General features: G+C 35.5%; 1 protein-coding gene across 1 annotated transcript in view; it reads left to right on the top strand.

The window, feature by feature from the left end:
* INTS7 (integrator complex subunit 7) overlaps positions 1-23068 on the top strand; it is a 125333-nt gene that overhangs the window by 63409 nt on the left and 38856 nt on the right. Inside the window, exons 8-13 of the mRNA XM_077157746.1 lie at positions 512-629; positions 11835-11969; positions 13506-13603; positions 16114-16353; positions 17846-17983; positions 19142-19348. Of these exons, the coding sequence (XP_077013861.1) occupies positions 512-629; positions 11835-11969; positions 13506-13603; positions 16114-16353; positions 17846-17983; positions 19142-19348 (936 nt within the window). The remainder of the gene's footprint in view (positions 1-511; positions 630-11834; positions 11970-13505; positions 13604-16113; positions 16354-17845; positions 17984-19141; positions 19349-23068) is intronic.

Here is a 23068-nt window from a genome sequence, read left to right on the forward strand (position 1 = left end):
AAATAAAATAAAATAAAAAAATAAAAATTAAATTAAAAAAAATAAAAAATAAAAGTCATTGACATGATGACTGTGCTTTTTAATAGACTTTATTTTTAGAAGAGTTTTTAATTTGCAGAAATATTGAGAAGATAGTACAGAGAGTTCCCATATACCCTTCACCCTGTTTCCTGTATTATTGACATCTTACTGTAATGTTATTTTTGTTACATTTAATGAACCAGAATTGAAATATTATTATTAACTAAAGTGCATGCTTTATTCACATTTCCTTAGTTTTTACATAATGTACTTTTTCTCTTCTAAGACCCTGTCCAGGATACCATATTACATTTGTTCATCATATCTCCTTAGGCGCCTCTTGGTTGTGGCAGGTTGACTTAAGTTTTTAATCATGGAAAACAGATATTGTTATATAATTATTCTAAAACCTAGAAAAATTTAAACTGAGACCGTTTTAGAAGACTATTGTTGTTTAAATCTCTGTGTTTATTCCTCTTCTGCATTTCAGGCACTCTGTGAATGTGCCCTCCAGACTCCTTATGACAGCTTAAAACTAGGGATGTTGTCTGTCCTTTCTACATTGTCAGGGACCATCGCCATCAAACATTACTTCAACATTACTCCAGGTGAGGAGGAAAAAGTAGATAACCTTTGGATAATGTGATAATTAATTCAGTCATGTTTATCTTTCAAGTTGTTTTAAGTTTTGTCCTCTGTAAAGTTTTAAAATCAGGAAGGTTTCATTTTTTTTAATTTATTTGAAAAGGATTTCTTAACTAATGCCTATGATAAAATCTGCATCCTTAATCTTAACTCACGGATATTATTTTTCTAGATTTGCCCTTTTCTGAATTATGTGTCAGTGAGAAAATATTTTAAGGATTGCTAAAATAGCTGGTTTGCTTTTGTATATCTCTGACTTAGTTTGCTCTTTGAATTTAAGTACATTTCAAAGGCCAAGTGGTTGTAAATTTTAAAAGTAAATGTCATATACTTCCTTTCAGCTGTGTATTATCTCTCTGGCATATGATTAAAATAAAACTTCATTCCAATTCGGTAATGCTTTCCAGGTTGCCTACTCATGATAATTAACTCTAAAATGTCTTCATTAATGTCCAGTGAAAAATTTGCTTATCTAAAATATTTAAGGCTTAATTTTTGTTTTGTTTTTTTAATGAAAGGTTTGTGTTGTAGGATATCTGTTGCTTCCTTTTCTAGTCCATTAATTTTAATTTATTAAATAACTATAATGTACATTTGTTTTTTTATAATGCAAAACATGTGAACTTACTTTCTGTGTGAAAAGAGCTTCCCATCACATAAGTCTTTATAGGAAACGGAAAAGACCTGATAGTTACTATTGCCAAGCTCTCCTTCCAGCTAGGGTGCTAACACCCGGCCTGAACTCAACTGTTCATTTCCCATACCACAAACTGAATTGGGAACCAAAGAGAAAAGCTATAGAGATGAGGGAGAATCCATCCCCATGCTACATCAGTGACCAATATCCATTTTCACAGTATACTGCAGTAGAGGCTGTTTGCCATGTCTGGTACCTGTGGTAACGATGTAAGCTTTGTCATCAATTAATCTGTAACAGTGGCTCCAGTGTCTTCACTAGACTAATTCCACGGCACTGTTTGGGCTGTAATCTTGGTTGCTCTCTAGCTTTATCTGTTCCTGTCCATTTACCAAGCTTAGTTTTCCAGCCTTCCAGTAATTCTGTAAAAACTACCCTGAATCAGTTATCTATTAACAAATCCTAAAACTTAGTGACTATGCAAATGTGTTTATTAAAAGGATGCAAAACTTTAAAACAAACAAGCCAAAAAAAAAAAAAAACAACAGCTTAGTGGCTTAGAACCGTGACTGTTTTATTTGCTCTTATTCTGGGAGTCAGCACATTTGGACTAATTCATACAGCTGCAGTCATCTCAAACTTTGACCAGAACTGGGTGGTCTAAGATGACCTCAATCAAAGCCTTACAGTTGAAAGACTTTTGTCTTGCAAGCCAGCTTGGGCTTGTTTACCTTACCTTGTCAGAGTTCTAGCTATAGCAGAAGAAAGTAAACCAACAACAACACATAAGCGTTTTATAAGATTTTCCTTGCATCATGTTTTTTAATGTCTGATTGGACGAAGTAAGTCACATGGGAGGCCCAGATAAGTGGAGAAATAAATACCTTTTGACAGGAGAAATGGAAAAGTCACATTGCAAAGAGGTATGCCTGCTAGATATGAAGAGATTATCATAGCCTTCTTTATAAACAATCTACCATATATACCCAATGTGCTTTCAATAAATTTCTGCATAAATTGGCCAGTGTCAGTTTCTTAGCTTGCACTTAATATCCTTGTCTGACAACACACTTTCAAAGACCTGCAGTAGGCAAAGTATTAGTACCTCATAACTTAAAAGAGCCTTCCCATATAGGGTCTTATTGATTCCTTACAGATCGTCTTTTAAGTGAGAATGAGGCAGGTACAAGGACTTTGTAAGTAGTGAAACTGAGGCTTGCAAAGGTTCAATAATATGTCCAAAGTCACATATTTATGAAGGCTTAAACCTACACCTGAACCCAAGGGTTCTCACTCAGGGTTCTTTTTTCTTTGTTTTTGTTTTGGCATGGGCAGGCTCTAGGAATTGAAGCTGGTTGTCTGGCATGGCAGGTGAAAATTCTGCCACCGAGCTACTATTGCACCGCCCTCAGGGTTTGCTTTTTTTTTTTTCAAGAATAAGTTGTTTATTTGCTTGGAAGGAGAATGGGAACGGGATCTGGGGGTTCAAGAAATAATTATAGTATATTGATATGAAAATATAAGATATATGAGAGATATAATGCAATATGTTATGTTATATCTTGTATATGAAAATAATACAAGAGCAATATGTAAGATGATTTATAAATACAGAAATGATGTGATAAATTAAAAATGATAGTAAAATTAAGGTAAATAAAAATAAATAATAATGAATGCAAGTAATGACTACGTAAGAAAGAAGAAAAATAGAAATAAAGTAAAATAAAGCAGCCTTCCCTGGACTGACAGTGATTGTGTAGCATGAAGTCAGTACAGTCAGCTAAACTCTGCACCTAAAGTCCAAAAATAAACACGTAAATACATAAATAACCACAGGCATCTAGAAAAATCCCCTTCCTGGTCCCCCCTGGCACTCACCCTTGGGTCTCACTTCTTCCTCACTGCTAGAGGGACCACAGGAGTTGTGCTGGGGGCAGGAGCTCCCACCTCTTCGTTCCTGGGACTGAGCTCTGCTCTGATGGCCACCAAGCCTTTTGCCCAAGGCTGCTGCGATCCTTTACAATTCTTCTCTCACTGTAATTTGTTTGCATTTGCACTCCCTGCTCCCCTCTCTGTCCTCAAGGAAATGCAGTCACCACACTGTGGTGAGCCCCTTGCTCAGCCAGCCCCACTTTCTGTGATTCCTGGATCTGGGCTGCTCTCAGTTAATATCTGAAAATCCAGTAGTTTGGGACCAGAAAGAGCACCATCAGAACTGTGTATTGTCCCTTCCTTCTTTCTTGACATTCTAACGGACCTTGGGGGAAGGTGGGGGAAGTCTAGGCATCTATATTAGAAAATACCGCTGAGGCAGCTCTTATGGACATCACAGATTTGAAAAACACTGATGTTCTTTTTTAAAAAAAAGTCTGTAAGGTAGCAGGATATGAAATTAGCATACAGACATCAATAGCCTGTTTGTTACACTAACAATAATCAATTCTTTTAAGGTAGAGAAAACCCCTTTTGTACTAGCAACAAAGACAATAAGGTATAAGGAATAATTTAAAAAACATGCAAAAACCATAGGAGGAAAACTTTTCAACATTCCTGAAAAAGAAAATGGATATAAAGAAATGGAAAGGCATTTCATGTGCTTTGATAAGATAACAACATCAAAGATGTCAGTTTCCTTAAATAAATTTATAAATTTAAAAGCAGTTCTTATAAAAATACCAACAAGCTTCTTCATGGGAAATAGACAATTGACACATTTTTTTTTTAAGGAATTTTATTAATTTTCAAGTTTACAGTTCTAAGGCTGTGAAAATGTCCAAATTAAGGCAAGGCTATAAAAATATCCAAACTAAGGCATCCAAGGAAAGATACCTTGGTTCAAGAAGACATGATGTTCGGGGTTTCTCTCTCTGCTGGAAAGGCACATGGTGACAACTGCCAGCTTTTTCTCCAGAGGTCTCGGTCTGTATGTTTTCTTTTGGTTCTTAGCCTTTTCCAAAATGGTTCCCTCTTTAAGCAATCCCACCTTGAATGGGTGGAGACACATCTCCATAGAAACCATCTAATCAGAAGTTACCACCCACAATTGGGAGCGTCACATCTCTATGCAAATAATAAAAAAGTTCCCACCCAGCAATACTGAATGAGGATGAAAGAACATGGATCTTCTGGGGTACATAATAGCTTCAAACCGATATAGTAGGTCACATCTCAATTGAAACAACCTAATCAAAAGGACCCGCTTACTATACATCTGCATCCATGGGAATGGATTAAAAGAACATGTCCTTTTCTGGGGTATAGTAGCTTCAAACAAGCACACTGCACTATCTGAACATATTCTTTCCATATGCAAAATGCATTCATTCCACCACAGTATCACAAAAGCCTTAAATCATTTCAGTAACAGTATTAAGTACAAGGTCTCATCAAAATCAGTTTTAGACATGGTGTGACGGTGGCTCAGCGGCAGAACTCTCAGAGACCCGAGTTCAATTCCCAGTGCATGCCCATGCCAAAAAATCAGTTAAAGACATGGTCTCTCTGAAGGCAAAGTTCATCTCTGGCTGTGACCTTGTGTAACATAAAACAAGTTATTTGTTTACAGTATACAGAAGAGGAACAGTCATAGAGTGAATGTTCCCATTTTCATAAAGAGAAATTGGAAGGAAAACAAGGGTCAGCGGTCCATAACAGTTCCAAAACCTTCAGGGCAAACCTCATTAGATTTGCATGTCTGAAAGTCACCAAAGAATGACATTTTATCCTTGGAGCTTGAGAAAGCAGCAGTCCAGCCCTTTCCAAGGGCTTGCGCAGCAGCCCTGCTTTCTCCGAACACTGGGGTAAGGGCTCCAACATCTTAAAATATTGGGGAGACAATCATGTTCTCTGTTCCACCCTCTTCAAACATCTGGTTATCAACCAGACTTTCTGCCATCTCTGGGGCACAAGCTCATCCCTCTGAACAATAGGATCATGGCCAGCCTCCCCAATCCCTGAGGAGTGTGTTTCACCCTCTCTGAGGTCTGGGGTGGCAGCATTCTTCCTGAATGAGCAGTCAAGGTCCCCTCAATTCTCCAGACATCTGAAAGTCCAGGGATGTTAACATTCTTTCTGAACAATGGAGTGGAAGGTCCACCCTCCTGCAAACTCTGGGTCAAACTTAGTCTTTCCGTGTGCATGGGTGGGTCTGCTGTCTTGGCACAAACTTTCTTCGCTACAGACAATAGCTTCCAAGGTTCTGCATTTGGAGTCATTTTTCACTCATCTATCCCCTTTCTGTCCCTTTTAGTCCAGACTGGCAGTGGTTTCATTTATACAGATTGTACAACAAAGTTGCCAGTTTCACATGCAGCACACAGGAGTCCTAACTGTCAGACAATAGGACTTCCCAGAAATCCTTTGTGAATAACTCCATCTCCCAGCCTGACTTGCACTGAAATGGCTGACTGGTTAAATCCTCACATGGGGTGCTATTTTCTGGGACTCACTTTCTGGAAACTGAAGATTTTCCAAACTACCAATTTCTGGTTTCTTTGAATCATAGAGTTCAGTTCTAAGTTTTTCCTTTCATTTCACATTTTATTATAAGCTGTAAGGAGAAGCCAGCCTGTGTTTTCCATGTTTAGCTTGGAAATTTCCTCAGCTAGATAGCCAAGGTCATCACTTTCAAATTCTGCCTTCCATCCAACACCAACAACAGGACTCAAATTTGCCAAATCCTGTGCCACTTTAAAACAGTGTTCACCTTTCTTCCGGTAGTCAGTGATACATTCAAGAACAGTATTTCATGCCCAGTAGGCAGGAATTCTTCCCCAGACATTAAGACACACCTTTTAAAACAGCATGGTGACTAGTGCATAAATAGACAAGCTGATCAATGGAAAAAAGGAAAAGTCCAAAAGAGACCATGGCACATATTAGAAATTTGATAATTGATGAAGGTTGCATTTCCAATCACTGGAGTAAATATAACCTCTTATCAAACACTTCTGGGAAAATTGGTTAGTTGTTTGGAAACAGCATTCGAGTCATACCTCACTCGCTACACAAGAATAAATTTCAAATGGACCAACTGTAAAAAGAAAAAAGAAACCACCCAATTACTAGACAACCACTAGTATCAATGAACTTTCTAGTTTCCCCTGACTCTGAGATGCTAGGATGTTTGGGGTTTGTTTCTATTTTGGTTTTTTTGGGGGGAGGGGCGTTTAATTATGAAAAATAACATATACAAAACAATAAATTTCAAAGCACATCACGGCAATTCCACAATTTTAGGTTTTTACTTCTAGCTGCTTCAAGATACTGGAAACTAAAAGAAATATCAGCATAATGATTTAGCAGCCATACTTATTTGTTAAATCCTATCTTTGTTATAATGCCACATTTGCCATTGATCATTCTTCCACTCTTTAGGGTTATTTGAGCTATGGCCATTCTAATTTTTTAATGTTGGAAAGGGCTGTTGATAATATGTGATGGGGGATGGAACTAGCTGATGTTCTGGAGACAGGCTGCCTTACTTTTTCATTATTTTTCAGATCTAAAGACATTAGCATTGTATCAGTTATAATATTCAAGTACTCTTTCAAACTAGATGTTCTTCTTTGTGCTTTTATTGAAGTTGGTTGAATTGTAGTGTGTATGTGGGTGGAATTATGCAAAAGGCTTAAATAACTAAATTAGGTAACATTTATATGAAATAAAAGTCAGATAAAGTTAGATTATTTCCATAGATAATAGTAAATGCTATTATATTTCCATTATGTAGGATTTTTCAGTATAACCAGAAGAAATAGTTTATAAAACAAACTTAAATTTAGTGTGTCTAAATTATCACTAACAAATGGCTCTTAAATATATAAAATCTTGAATATTGTGCATATCTAAGGAAAAACTCATATATACCATACCCCGTACTCCTCCTTCTCATTGACCCACAGAATTTCAATCTACTGAATTTTTACTTTTTATCTCCCCCAATTATTCATTTATTTTGTACACATCTGTCCATACTCTGGATAAAAGGAGCATCAGATACAAAGTTTTCACAATATGCATTCACACTGTAAAAGCTATATAGTTATAGTCTTCTTCAACAATCAAGGCTACTGGAACACAGTTCAACAATTTGGGTACTTCCCTCTAGCCACTGCAATACACCATAAACTAAAAAGGATGTCTATATAATGCATAAGAATAACCTCCATGATAACCTCTCAACTCTGTTTGAAATCTCTCAGCTACTGAGACTATTTTGGTCAAGGAGGCTTTCTCAATACCATTCCACTGAGTCCCAGCTCATCCCATTGCCAGGGAGATTTACACCCCTGGGAGTCATGTCCCGTGGAAGGGGGAGGGCAGTGAGTTCCCCTGTCAAGTTGGCTTAGAGTGAGAGAAGCCACAGCTGAGCAGCAAAAGAGATTTCCTGAAGGTGACTTTTAGGCATAATTATAAGTAGGTTTAGCTTGTCCTTTGCAGGAATAAGCTTCCTAGTGGCAAGCCCCAAGATTGCGGGCTCAGCTTATTGAATTGCTTGTCTCCACTGCCTGTGAGAATATCAGAAATTCCTCAGCTGGGGAATTTTAATGTTTCTTCCTTTCTCCCTAGTCCCCCGAGGAACTTTGCAAATACTTTATTATTTTCTGCCCAAATTACTCTTGGATATTGGGGCATCACACTGTACAAACTAACAGGATCTCATGCCCTGTTCAAGATTCCATATAATTATGGTGTTCCTCTAAACTGACCAGACAAGTTAAATTACATAATGTGCTACCCAAAATAAAAATTTTTCACCAAATAAAGATCTCTCCCTTTGGTCTCACACAAAAGTTGAAGTTTTCATCCTTTACCCAGCATTCTGATTTACCTTAGTCCTATCCAGATCAGCTTCATTCATATCTGTCAACAAAGTCGGGTTACTTTTTCAGCTCTTTTAACAGTTGCTGTATGGGGTAATGCTGACTTGCGTAGCTTCAGTGTTCTAACACTGAGTGTCAAGTACCACATAAATATCTGAAGTTTCAGGGAATGGCCAGGTTATATACAAATAGCTCAGTATCTCAGAATTTAGAAATATCAGTTACAATTCCTAAATATATGTGACTACTTTAAGAGCTTACATTCTAGGAACTTTACAATAGGCCCCAACCTGATAACCTATGCTCTCAACTTCAGTTCTCTGAATTTGTACATAATAGTTATTAATCCATATGAATGAGGCATGATAATATTTGTCTTTTTATTTCAGACATTTTATTCAACATATTGTCCTAAAGATTCATTCACCTAGTTGCATGACTCACAATTTCATTCTTTCTTGCAGCTGCTCAGTAGTCTATTGTATATAAACACTAGTGTACGAATGTCCATTTGTGTTCCCACACTCAGTTCCTTCAAATACATACCTAGCAACAGGGTTGCAAAATCATATGGCAACCCCACCCCTAGCTTCCTGTGGAACCACCACACTGCCCTCCAAGGGTCTGTACCTCTCAGCTTCCCTACTAACAGTGAATAGGTTCATCTCTTTCTCCATATTTTCTCTAGCACTTGTTTCTCTCTGTTCATTTTAATACGGTTTTATTTGCACATCATAAAATCTAACCTAAGTAAGTAGGCATGCCTTTGGCACCATAATCTATATGAAGACATTTCCTTTTCTTCTGCATAGAATCCATACACCTCCCCCATGGCCCTCACTTGTTGTCATTTAGTTCTTTTTTTTTATTTATTTATTAATTAAAAAAAATTAACAAATGAACTAAAACATTAACATATAATCAGTAATTCACAATATCATCACTTAGTTGCATATTCATCATTTCTTAGAACATTTGCATCAATTCAAAAAAAGAAATAAAAAGACAACAGAAAAAGAAATAAAACAAAAACAGAAAAAAAAGATTATACATACCATACCCCTTACCCCTCGCTTTCATTGATCACTAGCATTTCAAACTAAATTTGTTTTAACATTTGTTGTCATTTAGTTTTGACAGAATGCCCCGTTATATTAATGCAACATTAAAATAGTATTTTTTTTAATCCATCAGATTGGCAAAGATTCAGAAATTTGATAACATGGTAGCATCCACAAGGGTATGGGTAATATCTTCTTTCCTTCTAAGTTAATGGGAATGTAAATTACTAAATTTCTGCATTGCTGACTTGTAAATATTCCTCAAAATTGCAACTGATACTCAAATTCTACTTCTAGGATTTTATCCCATTGATAAGACATTTGAGAAATGACGTATGTACAGGGTTATTTGTGGCATCATTGTATGTAAGAGCAAAATATTGTCCATCAGTAGGAGATGTAGTAGCATAAAATTTTATCAGTAGGGGACTCATTAAAGAAGTTATGATATACCACTGCAAAGGAAATTAATGCAACTTATTAAAAATAATTACTGGCATGGAACAATCTCAGATATATTTAAAGGCTGATAAAGCAAAGGGCAGAACAGTCAGTTAAAAAGGTAGAAAGGAATATATATGTTTGCAAATTTATAGACTCTGGGATGATACACAAGTACTTGATAACATTAGGTGAATAAGGGTCAGTGGACTAAGAGGATGACTTACTCAATAACCTTTTATTTTTGTTTACCTTTTTAAAGTACTGTTTGAACTGTGTGACTTTATCTTAGAAAATCTTTTCAAAATAAATAAAAATTAGATTTAAAAAAATAATTTTGTCCCTGTAAAAGTTAGCAGATCTCTCTAAGAACATCATCTAGTTCCATCTCCCTATCCCATGTTATGAACACCCCTTTCCAACATGGAAAAATTAGAATGAGCGTAGCCCACATAACCCTAAAGATTGGGTGAAGGATCAAAGGAGAAGGAGGAGATTATAACAGAGAAGATAAGATTTAAACACTAAGTGTGACTAATGATCCTTATATTGATATTTATTTTAGTCTCCAGTTTCTTGGAGCAGCTAGAAGAAAAAACCTAAAATTGTGGAATTGTAACCCATACCAGACTCTGAAATCTATTCTGTAATTACTTGTTACAGTATGCTTTAAAATTTATTGCGTTTTGGTATATATACTTCACAATTTTAAAAAAGTTAACAAAAATAAGATTTTAAAAGTATATTATTACAAGCAGGTTTTTGGCTAATAATACATATATTGATTTTATATGAATTTTTAAATTGTATTGGTTTACATAAGGGGGAAAAGATTCAAAATTAATGTTCCAGAAAGTTAGCAGTAAGGTCATTCTGGCTTGTGTGATTTGGAATGATTTTTGTTTTCTTCTTTGGCTTTTTCTGTTTTTTTTTTAATTCCCCCCTGGTTTTGTATGATGAGTCTTGATAGGGAAACTAAAAAGGAAAAAGCAGATTACAAAACTATAAAAGTAGGAAAAGAAAGAAATTTATGCTTGTAAATTTATAGATGGGTCTGCAATGTCCATATCGTATGGACAAGAAAAAGAATGGAGGAAACACTGTTTTTATAACTTTGAGTTAATGAACATGTAGTTTCATGTTCCTTACCTATGCTTATTTTTAAAACACTGAAGCTTTCACCTAAGCTTAGTATATTTATGTTAAACTGGAATTGAGTACTTTTACCATATGTCCAAATTTGCCTGGGAGTCTTGGTTTATGCCTATTATAAGTATTACTGCTGTCCCCGTCAGCCTCAAAAATATGGTCACCCTTGGCATCAAAGACAAGTTTGGAGTTGAGAGTGAATCATAGAAAAATAAACAAGGGAAAGGAAGACAGGAATGAAAGGCTCTTCTAAGAAGTTAAATTTGTTTTAATCTCCTTATTCTTCTTAAAGCTTTTTCACTTATAATTTAGAGCTTCTCTAGGATAAATAAAATATTCACACCACAAGCCTTATGTTACAGAATTTCAAATGTGGATTTTAAAAACTGCTGCAATCTATAGCTTAGAACTTACATATGAAAAACAAGAGGTAGTGATAAACTAACAAGTTTTGTGACCTTCGTGGTAAGATACTTAATATTTTTGAAGTTTTTATTTCTTCTGTAAAAGTAGGTGTTGAATCAGATGATCCCAAAATCCTTTCCAACTCTAAAATCATGAGTTCTTACATAAACCTTTTGAGGTATCTATATAAACTATACCTGCCAGCACACTGAAGTGGGAAAAAGCAGACTTAAGATTTTTGGCTTCTCTTTTCTGTCCTTTCTTCAAGTATGGTGTTGTCTGACAAGAAGCCTATAATGAAGTTCTTTTTAATTCAGAATCCATTAGAACTCCAAAAATACAGTCTGTAATTGTTTTGACTTTTGTGCTGTTTTTCAGTCACTTTTTATTAATACTTTTATAATAAAGTCCTATGTTGGTTTTAGATCTTAGTTATTCCAAAAATATTGACACACCTATGCTAAACTAAGTACCTTGACAAAAGTAAGAGAAATAGTGATTTATAGTGATAGTGGGGAAGAGATAGTAAATTTTGGTCAAGTGTACTATTAGATTTTCTGTTAAAAGTGAGAGAAGTAAATCTATAAGTTGAAATGCTTTTGAACTATGTCAGTGAATTCCCATTTGTGCTTTTTTCTGCTTGTTTAGGAAATGTGGGTTCTTCCCCCAGATCATCTGATTTAGTCAGATTAGCCCAAGAGTGTTGTTACCATAATAATAGAGGCATTGCAGCTCATGGAGTGAGAGTCCTGACTAATATAACTGTCTCTTGTCAAGAAAAAGGTAAGTTTGATCAGGACAAATATTATGTACAAACTTTTGGCCTGGACCTTTGGGAAGTTGGGTTGGTTGGTTTTTTTAATCCCTTGTTATTTTTAGCATGTGAGCTTTGATCTGTTATAGTTGTCTCCTTTCTAAGTGTTTTTAGAGCAAGCTTTCTCAAGGCTACTTTATCCTTGTGAAAAATTTAAAATATGAGAACCTTGGGCTTGGTGTTGTGGAACTGAAAGTTTTTGTGAAGCATTGCCCATTTCCTTCTACTGTTTATTTTACATATATGGTGCTGTTGATAGATATCGCTTATGATTCTGCCCCTATGGTATAAGATAGTCTGTTCACACATACAAAAACCTAGAAGGTTTAGGAAAAAATACCTTACGTTATTCAAGGGGCTTAAATAACAACTAGTTTCACCTACAGACAAATGACTTAAACAGAACAATGTGATTAAAATAACAGAACTTTTTTTTTTAGCTATCTGTAACATTAAAGTGATGTGCATAAGAAAATAATGTACCTATTTATTGTATTCCTAACATCTTCTGACCGTAAAACTTGAGACGGTTCGGCAAGTATTCAGACACAGAGCTTGCATTTTATTTGAGATCAACTATCTGTTTCGGTGCTTATTTTGATCTTTATTAAGGATCATAATAAGCTCAACAGTTTCTCTTATCCCCACCAGCCTTCATGACTGCTAGTTCTAGTACCTGTATATTGTTTAGCATTCTGACCTTCACTAACCTTTATACTGTTGCCAAACCTCTACTCTCAGGAGATACTCCTATAAGTTGGATATTGATTCCAATATGAATAATTAAACCTGCTTTTTCTTTGACATAATAGAGAGTATTTTTTACCATGTAACATAGAAAACTGTGGTATTTTTCAAAGCTAATATATCTTAAATGGATTTAATTAATAACATTCAGAATTTTCTGGAACCTCTGGAGAAATGTTAGCCCTAAAGTAGTGAAAAGATGCTATAGTACTACTATTACATACGTATCTGAAGGGTTCATTCTTCATGGATAGACTTAAAACATTAATGGAATTATGTAGGGTCTTTATTATTTCCTAAAAACGGTTCGGCTTTCATTAGAAGCTGGAAAAATTCACATGCTCAGTGAAAACAGTTCTGTATAATTTATTTCTGATTAGAAAGAGTAACACATACTGAATTGTTTGATATTCCTAGTATTTGCCTTAACTAAGCTATTTCAGTTATGTAGTATGTAATAACTATTTCGTTTGTTTTATTTATAGCTTTTGTGACTTTAGCTCTTGATTAAAAGTATATATATGTTTTTCTGATCTTCAGAAAAACGGTGGAAATAACAGCATTCTGAAGATAGCCTTTTATTTCTGAAGTAATGCCACATGTACTTTCTCAGGAAGCTTAAGTTTATGCATTTCAGTGTTTCCTCTATCTTAGGCTCCTGAATTTTTTTCCTTCAGAGTGTGTCTGTGTGCCAGTGCATGCGTGCACGTATGGTTAATCTTCTACTTAACCATTATAAAACTTTGTTTTTTCCCTAGACCTTTTGGCATTGGAACAAGATGCTGTGTTTGGTCTGGAATCCCTACTGGTACTTTGTAGTCAAGATAATAGTCCAGGTGCTCAAGCCACTTTAAAGGTGAAGACATTACGTATAAGCAAATATTTTAAGCTTTGCAGGCCATTTACTCTGTGTCACAACTACTTGCATTGTAGGACAAAACCAGCCATAGACAGTGTAAAAGAATGGGTGTGGCTATGTTCCCATGAAAGTTTATTTACAAAAACAGGCAGCAGTTGATTCTCGAAGACAATTTATACATAGCTTTTAAAATTTGACTGAGTGATTGTGAAAACCTTGTAATCTGATGCTCTGTTTATCCAGGTTATGGGCAGATGAGTAAAAAATAAGGACAGAAAATAAATTAATAAGGGGTGAAAAAAATTGGGTAGATTATAATACTTGTGGGAGAGAGAAGGGTTAGGTGTATGGGATGTATGGGTTTTTCTCCTGCAGTGATGCATATGTTCTAAAAATGATTATGATGAATGCACAACTATATGATGGTATTGTAAGCCATTGATTGTATACTTTGAACAGACTATATGGTGTGTGAAAATATGTCAATAAAATATTTAAGAAAAAAATAAAAAGCAGCAGGCTAGATTTGGTCCTGTTTTCAGATACCTGCCCTAAACAAACATTTGCCCTTGATCTTTACTCTGCAAACTGGTCTTTATTAAATTGTAATAGATAAATAAGATATAATTCTAGAAGTATACAGTATAAAGCAAAGTTAAATAGGCAGCCCTTGCACTCTTAGATGTTTATAATTGGAGGTAATAACCAATAAGAACTCACACACAAAAAACTCATAAATGTTTAAGAATTTATTTCCTGAGTGTAAGAGCTGTACTTTTTTAGGCCAAGGGAAGAATTATTATAAAGAATTTTCACTGTCACTTAATTACAGAAATCATCTTGGAAATGTTTAAGATATTTTTAATGTGAAATAAGACTATTATTCAATGAAATATGAACTATAGTTTGTTATGGTGCAAAATTGATCATTAAAAACAAGGTTAGTAGTAGTAAAAGGCTGTGAGGTAGACATTGAAAAATGTAAAAACTTTAGATTTTCTAAGATATGGTTTGAAGGAAGGTGTTGTAGTTTGTAAGCTGCTGGGATGCACTATACCAGAAAAGGAACAGATTTTTAAAAGGAGAATTTATTAAGTTGCAAGTTTGCAATTCATCTCCAGAAAGGCCAATGAAGGTCAGGGTTTCTCTCTCAGCTGGGAGGGCACATGGCGAAGTCTGCTACCTTTCTCTCCTAGCTTCTTCTTTCATGAAGCTCTCCTGGGGACATTTCCCTTCTTCATTTCCAAAGGTCTCTGGCTGTGTGGGCTCTGTCAGATCTCATGGCTGTGGTTGCTCTTTTGGTTCTAAAGCTTTTTCCAAGGTGGTTCCCTTTCAAACGGCTCCAGTAGAGGAACATCCCCATGGAAACTGTCTTCTCAAAAATTACCACTCACAAGGTGAAATATATCCCCTCTTATACTCATGAGGAAATTTACGCTTAGACAGAAGAAGTAAATTGCTCAAAGCTGCCCAACAAATAAGGGACAAGCTGAGCTTTAACCCTGGGTCTATCAAACTCCAAAATTCATTTTTTTCTCCTAATAATGTATGGAAAGCTACATGGTTGTAGTGTGAAGGATATGTTGATGAGTCTGTCTCTTCGTTGATATTGGAATCAGGGAGAGATTTATATTATGATAGAATTGAATGGAGCTAAAGAGCTGGCTATTAGAGATTTGTCAGAAGTAGAAATGACTAGACGTTGCCACTTGGCTTCCTAAAGGTGAGAAAACTTCTGGATTTCTAGTTTGGTGGCCGAGATATTAGTGAGATCATTAATTAGACATAAGTAGGAGAAGTCTATAGCCAGTTAGTTTTAGATGGCAGTTGAAAAATGAGAGAAAATTAGAAGTCTTTCCCCCATTTCGGTGTGCTGTGCTTAAGGGCCACCTAGGGCTTTTTTTTTTTTTTTTTCTTTTTTTAACATGGGCAGGCACCGGAAAACGAACCTGGGTCCTCTGGCATCGCAGGCAAGCATTCCTGCCTGCTGAGCCACCGTGGCCCTGGCATTTTGTTTTAAAGTGCAAAGTCTTGGTAACCCCAACCCCACCCTTTCCCCCCAATTAAATTTGATATGGGCAGGGCCATCTTAAATTTATATATGTATGTGTGTGTGTGTATTTTATTAACATCCTGGGTAATGCCAATATAAGTAGTTTATAGACCACACTTCAGATAAGTAATGAAAGTTCAGTAAGAGGTCACATTAATTTGGGATATATTTGCCTCTTCAGCATCATTCCTTATGATTTTTTTCTCAAGTCTTTTTTTTTTTTTTAATAGTCTTACATTGAAATGCATGATTGGTATTCAGCCCTGACTTGGTGTTATTTTAGTTTTAAATATGGTGCACTTTGCAAATCCTAAGGTGGGACTCAGTATGTAAAGTGTTCATTGTGAAAAAAATGTTATGCCTTCTAAAAAAACTATATTTGATTTTTCCCCAATAAATGTATAAAGTTATTTTCTTTAAATACCTTAATACCTTCCCTTAATACCTTGTACAGATTGCTTTGAATTGTATGGTGAAGCTGGCCAAGGGCAGGCCCCATCTTAGCCAGTCAGTGGTTGAGACCTTGTTGACTCAGGTGCACAGCGCTCAGGATGCTGCTCGGATTCTGATGTGCCATTGCCTGGCAGCCATTGCCATGCAGCTGCCCGTGCTCGGTGATGGTATGCTTGGTGACCTCATGGAGCTCTACAAGGTGATTGGACGATCAGCCACAGACAAGCAACAAGAACTTCTGGTAAAGAGCTACATTTTGAACATGTTGTGGATAAACAGGGTCTGGTTGGGTGAGACTTTAATTAACAAAACAAGCATATACAAAGAGTGGATTAAAGTATTTATTTAAGATCAAGAGCATGCTGAAATCAAAACAGAGTTAGAACTATGAGCTTTTTACTATTTCACTTTTGATATAGAAAGCTCTCTTAAGTTCAAATTTTAAATTGCTTTCTTCCTCAGCCTTGTCAAGGTAGTTTAGTGAAGTCAGAGTCTTCAATATGATGTTTGTTCTATTACAGAGGAAAAAATGAATATTTTTTCTGCCTTATACAAAGCAAATAAATACTGAACTAAAAGAAAATATGTTAAAGATTTAATGATAACCATGAATATAAATTAGCACAAATTCTTCCTTTCCAATCTCTAGGACCTCTTTAGTTGTTTAGGATCCAATCTGTCTATGTTTGGGTTTAGGAAAGGTGAATGGTTAGAATGAAAGAGAAGCTATGAAGGTCATAATGTTTAGTTATAAAGTCCTCCGACGCTAGGAATAGGCCGCATTCTAAATAGGCATAAATTATTAGTAAACCATAAGTTGACTTCAATATTGTTCCAGTTCATCTGAATTTAGGGCTTTGAAAAAAGTCATGAAATCACTTATTCAAACCTGTTTTATATTTAATCCTTCAGAGGGCATTTTGTAGAAAATCACCTCCATCTCAAAGTTTGCTATCAGTAGAGGTTTCCATGATGACTAAATAGCAGTGGTTCTGGAAATGACATCACAGTTACACAAATAAGTGTGGACTTTGTATGGATCAGCTTTGGAATACTGAAGCAGTTAGCGAAATTTATTTTTATTGGAGTAGCATTTTGAACATTTTTTTAGTACTACTTCAAGGGAATTTTAAATTATGAAACAACTATTTTAAAAATGTAAGGAATAATACAATGAAAACTTTGCATCCACCACCTAGCTTAAGAAAAAAATATACTACCAGTGCAGTTGAATCCCCCTGTATACTTACCTCCCTGATGGCATCTCCTCCATACTCCAGGGTGTAATTACTATCCTGAATTTGTTTTTTATCATTCGTATGCATATTGTTATAAGTTTTCACTATGTAAGTATATATCTCTAAGTTATATGCAGTGTTTTACATATTTTTAACATGTAAATATTATGCTATATATAATCTTTTCCATTTCGCCTATTTTGTTGATGTGTATACATCTCTAGTTCATCCATTTCATTAATATTTCATTGCTGATTGTATCATGATTTATTTCTCCATTTTTAAGAGCCTTATTTCTAATTATTTGCTGTTATAAGCAGTGTTCTGAGTTAATGAAATAAATTGCTTAGAGATTTCAAAATAAAAAATTAATGTCGATGGAAAAAAAATTGTTCATTTCTGATGGCCTCAGCCTTATTTTTCTCCCTTTAGAGTAGGTTATTTTTGACATTGGATGGAATTACGTGATTTTTCTTACTTCTTATTCAATGTTAGGTGAGTTTGGCTACGGTGATTTTTGTAGCCAGTCAGAAAGCGTTATCTGCTGAAGTGAAAGCAGTAATTAAGCAGCAACTTGAAAGTGTCTCTAATGGATGGACTGTGTACCGAATTGCGAGACAGGCATCCAGAATGGTATGTATGATCATTTTATGTAGACTGGGTTGGTGGAAATATCAGGTTATAAACCTTAAATAGTGTGATTATTAGTCACAGTCAAAACTGAAAATAAAGAAGGGAGTACTTTTTAGTCATGGTTTTGAAAGTCATGAAGAAAAGGATCTAATTTTTAACTTTTCATATATATTCATGGTATATGTGTGTGTGTGTGTGTGTGTGTGTGTGTGTGTGTGTATCTATACTAAATTAATGGTATGTGTGTGTGAGTGTTGTAGGTATATATTAAGTGAAGTTCCGTAGGAATTTCAAAAATCTGACTCTTTCTGACTGTAGGTTGTTAATGCTACTTTCATCTGGCTCTGTGTCATCATAACCAAAGCTACCTCCCACAACTGCTTCTGTCCACCCTTGTAAATATGCCACATCTTTCTTACCTTCCTCTCCCCAAACGTATCGTTCTTTAGTGAAAACAGGAAACATTAAGTATGCTGTACCTTTCTCAGGTTTGAGGAAAAATGTAGAGCTTGGAGTGGACAGAATCCTTTGGGGAGAAGTCTGGAGAACAAAGTTTGAGAAGCATTATTCTAGGTGATTGAAGCACATGTTCTCAGTTTGCAGTTTCTCAAATAGGGGGACGAGCACTATTTACAAGATAGTTCTTCACTGTACTGGATTGTCCCAAGACAGTAAGCATCCCTGGCCCCTAGATATTAAATGGCAATCATTTACCTACTCCCCTTCCCCATCTCCAGTCGTCTAGAGAACCAAAAACCATCTTTATACTTCTGTACAGTTCTGCCCATTTTTAAAAATCCCTTGAGGAAACTTACTGGATTTCTCCTCATCCCCACAAATAGTTTATCCAGAAAAACATGCAATGAGTATACTTTCTATATTTTAGACTGAAATTTTAGGCTTGGATTATGGTTCATTCCATTTTTTTCTCTTTGAAACTGTTTTAGTAAAGAACTTCAGACATTATGTTACCTAAAAGCTGCTCTGCATATTTTCTGTGCAGAAATATTTAGACTGAGTCTCAAAGAATTATATAATATGAGGAATGATTGCTAAAACGTATCCAAGGTTTTGGTTGGTCTTTTAGCTGCTGCATCAACTGTTTCAAGTGCAAGAATCTCACATGTACCCTCCTCTTCTTTTCTTTTTTTTTTTTAGGGTAATCATGATATGGCAAGAGAGCTTTATCAGAGTTTGCTGACTCAAGTTGCCTCCGAACACTTCTACTTTTGGCTGAATAGTTTGAAGGAGTTCTCACAAGCAGAACAGTGTCTGACTGGGTTGCAAGAGGAGAATTACAGTTCAGCACTTTCTTGCATAGCTGAGTCTTTAAAATTCTACCACAAAGGCATTGCTTCCTTAACGGTAAGTTATTTTCATTGTCCTTCGGTGATGATGACTTATGTGCAAATGGTCCCCCTTATCTTTTTAGGTTATCCTTTTTCAACTACCTTGAAAAACTTGCTGATATACATATTTGGCAGTAACAACAGATAGGGTCTGAAAGTAAATCTTCGCACCATCCCCCTCTCTCCTCAACATCCATACCTTCATAAAAGTTTATTATTTTGTTTTTGTAAAGTACTGGATACCATGTAAGGAGGATCGCTAAAATCCATGCAGTAAGAGTAAGTGTTATACAGTTAGGACCCTTCCTTTCCAGACTCCTGTTAGGAACACCCCAATCAGGGTCACTACCACCTTCAAACATAAAACATGCCCATCTCTCCCATCTTTTATGCCATTTTCTCTGATGAAAACGTAAAGGGAGTGCAGAGAGAGTAGACCCTTAACCTTTCTTATGTTTTCTTGAAATTAGTTATAGTCCCGAGTAAGAACCTATTCTATAAAATAAATGTTTTCTTTTTTAATTCAGAGACTTTTGCCTCATAAGAGTAAAGAGTTTACCTAATAAACATTAAACATTTAAAAAATACTGTCAGACAACATTTAAAATTGTATCTATTAAAATGGAGCTATAAAATTTAGGTACTTATTCATTATTTATCACATATCTAAAATATTTTAACGGTGTACCTTTCCAAAAGAAGTACTTCATAGTAGAACAAAGGATAAGGAGAAATCACAGAGACCAAAAATTCAGACTAGTGTGGCGCACATAATTTTTTAAGTATTATTTTTTGCTAGGATTAATTGCTGTTTAAAACAAGAATAGTGTCTCCTCTCCAATTTAAAGGGTATCACTGACTTTGTGAATTCTTTACTCTTGATTATTCTGGGAAAAGATAGGTTGTTGCCTGTGGCACATGATTCAGATTAATAGAATTATTTCATTTTCTAGTATATGTGGACCAGAAAATTATTTATCATTTAGTGCAATAAAAATGGTAAGAATTGTGAAGCAACAGGCTCCCAAATAATGAAGCAGAAGCAGTTAATGTATTGGAAAATTCTGTTGACTATTTAATGCTCTGTTTTAATGATGTATGTATTAATGTCTTTAATGAGGCTTGACATTAGTTAAGGATTGAATTCTGACATAAGGTGAAAACGCTCAGTTGACAGGCAGGAAATCCTTGTCTTAAGTCTGTGCTCTGCCATTAACATAGTGTGACCATAAGCGGGTCTTTGGGCTTCAGATTTTCTCCTTTTGAAGTAAAAAGATTTTTTTATTCAACAGATTTTAAGCACAATGTGTCAGGCACAGCTTTTGGGTACAAAAAAACAAGGAGTGATTCTCCACTTGAGAATAATTCAGAGGGAAAAGGCAGTGTGATCCTTACACTCGTTTGAACATCTCAATTTCTGATTCTTCAACACTGTCAGTGTTTTTAAGTTTTTAAAAATCTGTTCATTTAACCGATTTGGATTTGACAGTAATTTTCTGTCTTTTTAACTGAGCAGAAATGAGCATGGGGGGCTGCACTTTTACTTTTTGATGCCTAATGATCCATACCTAAAATTATACAGCTATGAGAATCAAGCTTTTTACCTGCTTTAGCCAAACTAAACAGTTGTTCAAAATTCTGTGCTTCTGGGAACGCTGTGGCAATATTGCATGTTTTAATTTCCTAATAATAGGCATATCCACTGAGTGAAGCTGAATGTGAGAATGATAGAGGGAGGAAGGCTGGGGGCACATATGAAAACAGAAGGAAATACTAGACATGTCTTACATCTTAGGAATGAAAATTATAAAAAGTGTTTGTATTAGTTTTTTATGCTATGTAACAAATTACCATAAATTTAGTAGTCTAAAACATTTGTTTCTTATTTCACAGCTTTAGTGAGTAGGAAGTCTGAGTGTGGGTTAGCTGGGTCTTCTGTTCTTAGTCTTACAAAGGTGCAGTCAAGGTGTTGGCCAGGCCCAACCTCATCTCATGCTCAGGGACCTCTTCTAAGCTCGTGTAGTTGTTGGCAGAATTCATTTCATTGCAGCTACTAAACTTGTAGAAGACCAAGTTTACTTCTACAAGACCAGTGGGAGAATCTCTCCTCTCTAGACTCCCTTTTAAAGGGCTTGCGTGATTAAGTCAGGTCCATCCAGAATGATCTCCCTTTTCTTTAACTTGAAGTCAAGTCATTAGGAGCCTTAATTACATCCTCAAATTCTATCACTTTTGCCATATTCCATTGGTTAGAAGCAAATTGCAGGTCCTACACACATTTAAAATTAGAAGATTATTCAAATGCATAAATACCAGTGGGTGGGAATCACAGGAGCCATTGTAACATTCTGCCTAATGGTGTTCTTTATTTCTGTTATCAAATATTGACTATTAAATATATATATATATATGTATATATTATGTAGGGTATGAAAACAGATAGTACAGCAAATATCCAAGCATAACTGGCACCCAAATTAGTAAATGGATGATCAGTTTCACTGATCATCAGGTCAGTTTCACTGCTGCATACACTCTTGCATTGTATGAATATATATTAATTTATTTTCTTATTCTACTGTTGATGAACATTTGAGTTTTTCTAGTTTGGGGTGGATTATAGGCAATACTTCTGTGTACATTCTTGTACATGTCTTTTTTATGTGTGTGTGCATGTCTTTTGATGGACCTGTGCAAAGATTCTGTAGGACACAGATTCTCAACCAGTGACTATTTTTTGCTGCCTAAAACATTCTTACTTCCTCCTTTCTCCTTCTCTCTTTTACTTGATTTACTGCTGTGTATCCTTTAGGTTGTGACCAAAGTGCTACTTCCTCCATTCAAGATACAGCCCTTGATCCCTTTTGACTAGCTTCTTCCTTACTATCCTATAAAACTTCTTTCACTTTATGTAAAAGTGAAAATAGGCTGGTTTTATTGTCTTTTTCTCTGGACTCTTGAGTTCCATGAAGACGGGTATTATGTCTCCTGTTCCTTAATTTGTATGAAGTACTTAGTAAAGTGCCTGGCACTTGGCAGATAGTAAACATTTGTTGAAAGCTGAAATAGCCTGGGATTATTTGGCATTTATGTTTTGAAACCCACACCAATTAGATGTCTTCTTCATATTAACTATAAATCTGTCTCCCCACAACTTTACTCATAACCCTTTTCTCTGACCTTAAAACTGACACAGAGTATAATACTTTTTATCTTCTGAATACAGCCTTTTAAGTATTTGGGGGGAAAAAAAGGTGTCATGTTTCCCCTAAGTTTTTCCTTCTCCTTTCTGAACACCTGTCTTCCTTCAGGTGTTCTTTCGGTAACCTCTGTGGCATCTCATCAGTCTGGTTTTGTGCCTCTAAATGATTTCCCAGTTTGTTAATGTATGTGCTTATAATTACAAGGATAACATTAAGCTTATGCACCCTTTGTTTTTTTTAATTTATTTTTTTGTCATATAGTTGTATATTCATCATCATGGTCATTTCTTAGAACATTTGCATCAATTCAGAAAAAGAAATAAAAAGAAAACAGAAAATAATCATCTTCAAGAAACATGACTTCTGAAACACAGCTCTACATTTTCAGACAGTTCCCTCCAGCCTCTCTGTTACACCTTAACTAAGAAGGTGGTATCTATTTAATGCATAAGAATAACCTCCAGGATAACCTCTCAACTCTGTTTGGACTCTCTCAGCCATTGACACTTCATTTTGTCTCATTTCTCTCTTCC

This window comes from Tamandua tetradactyla, chromosome 4 (genome assembly GCF_023851605.1).
Source record: "Tamandua tetradactyla isolate mTamTet1 chromosome 4, mTamTet1.pri, whole genome shotgun sequence".
NCBI classification, from domain to species: domain Eukaryota; kingdom Metazoa; phylum Chordata; class Mammalia; order Pilosa; family Myrmecophagidae; genus Tamandua; species Tamandua tetradactyla.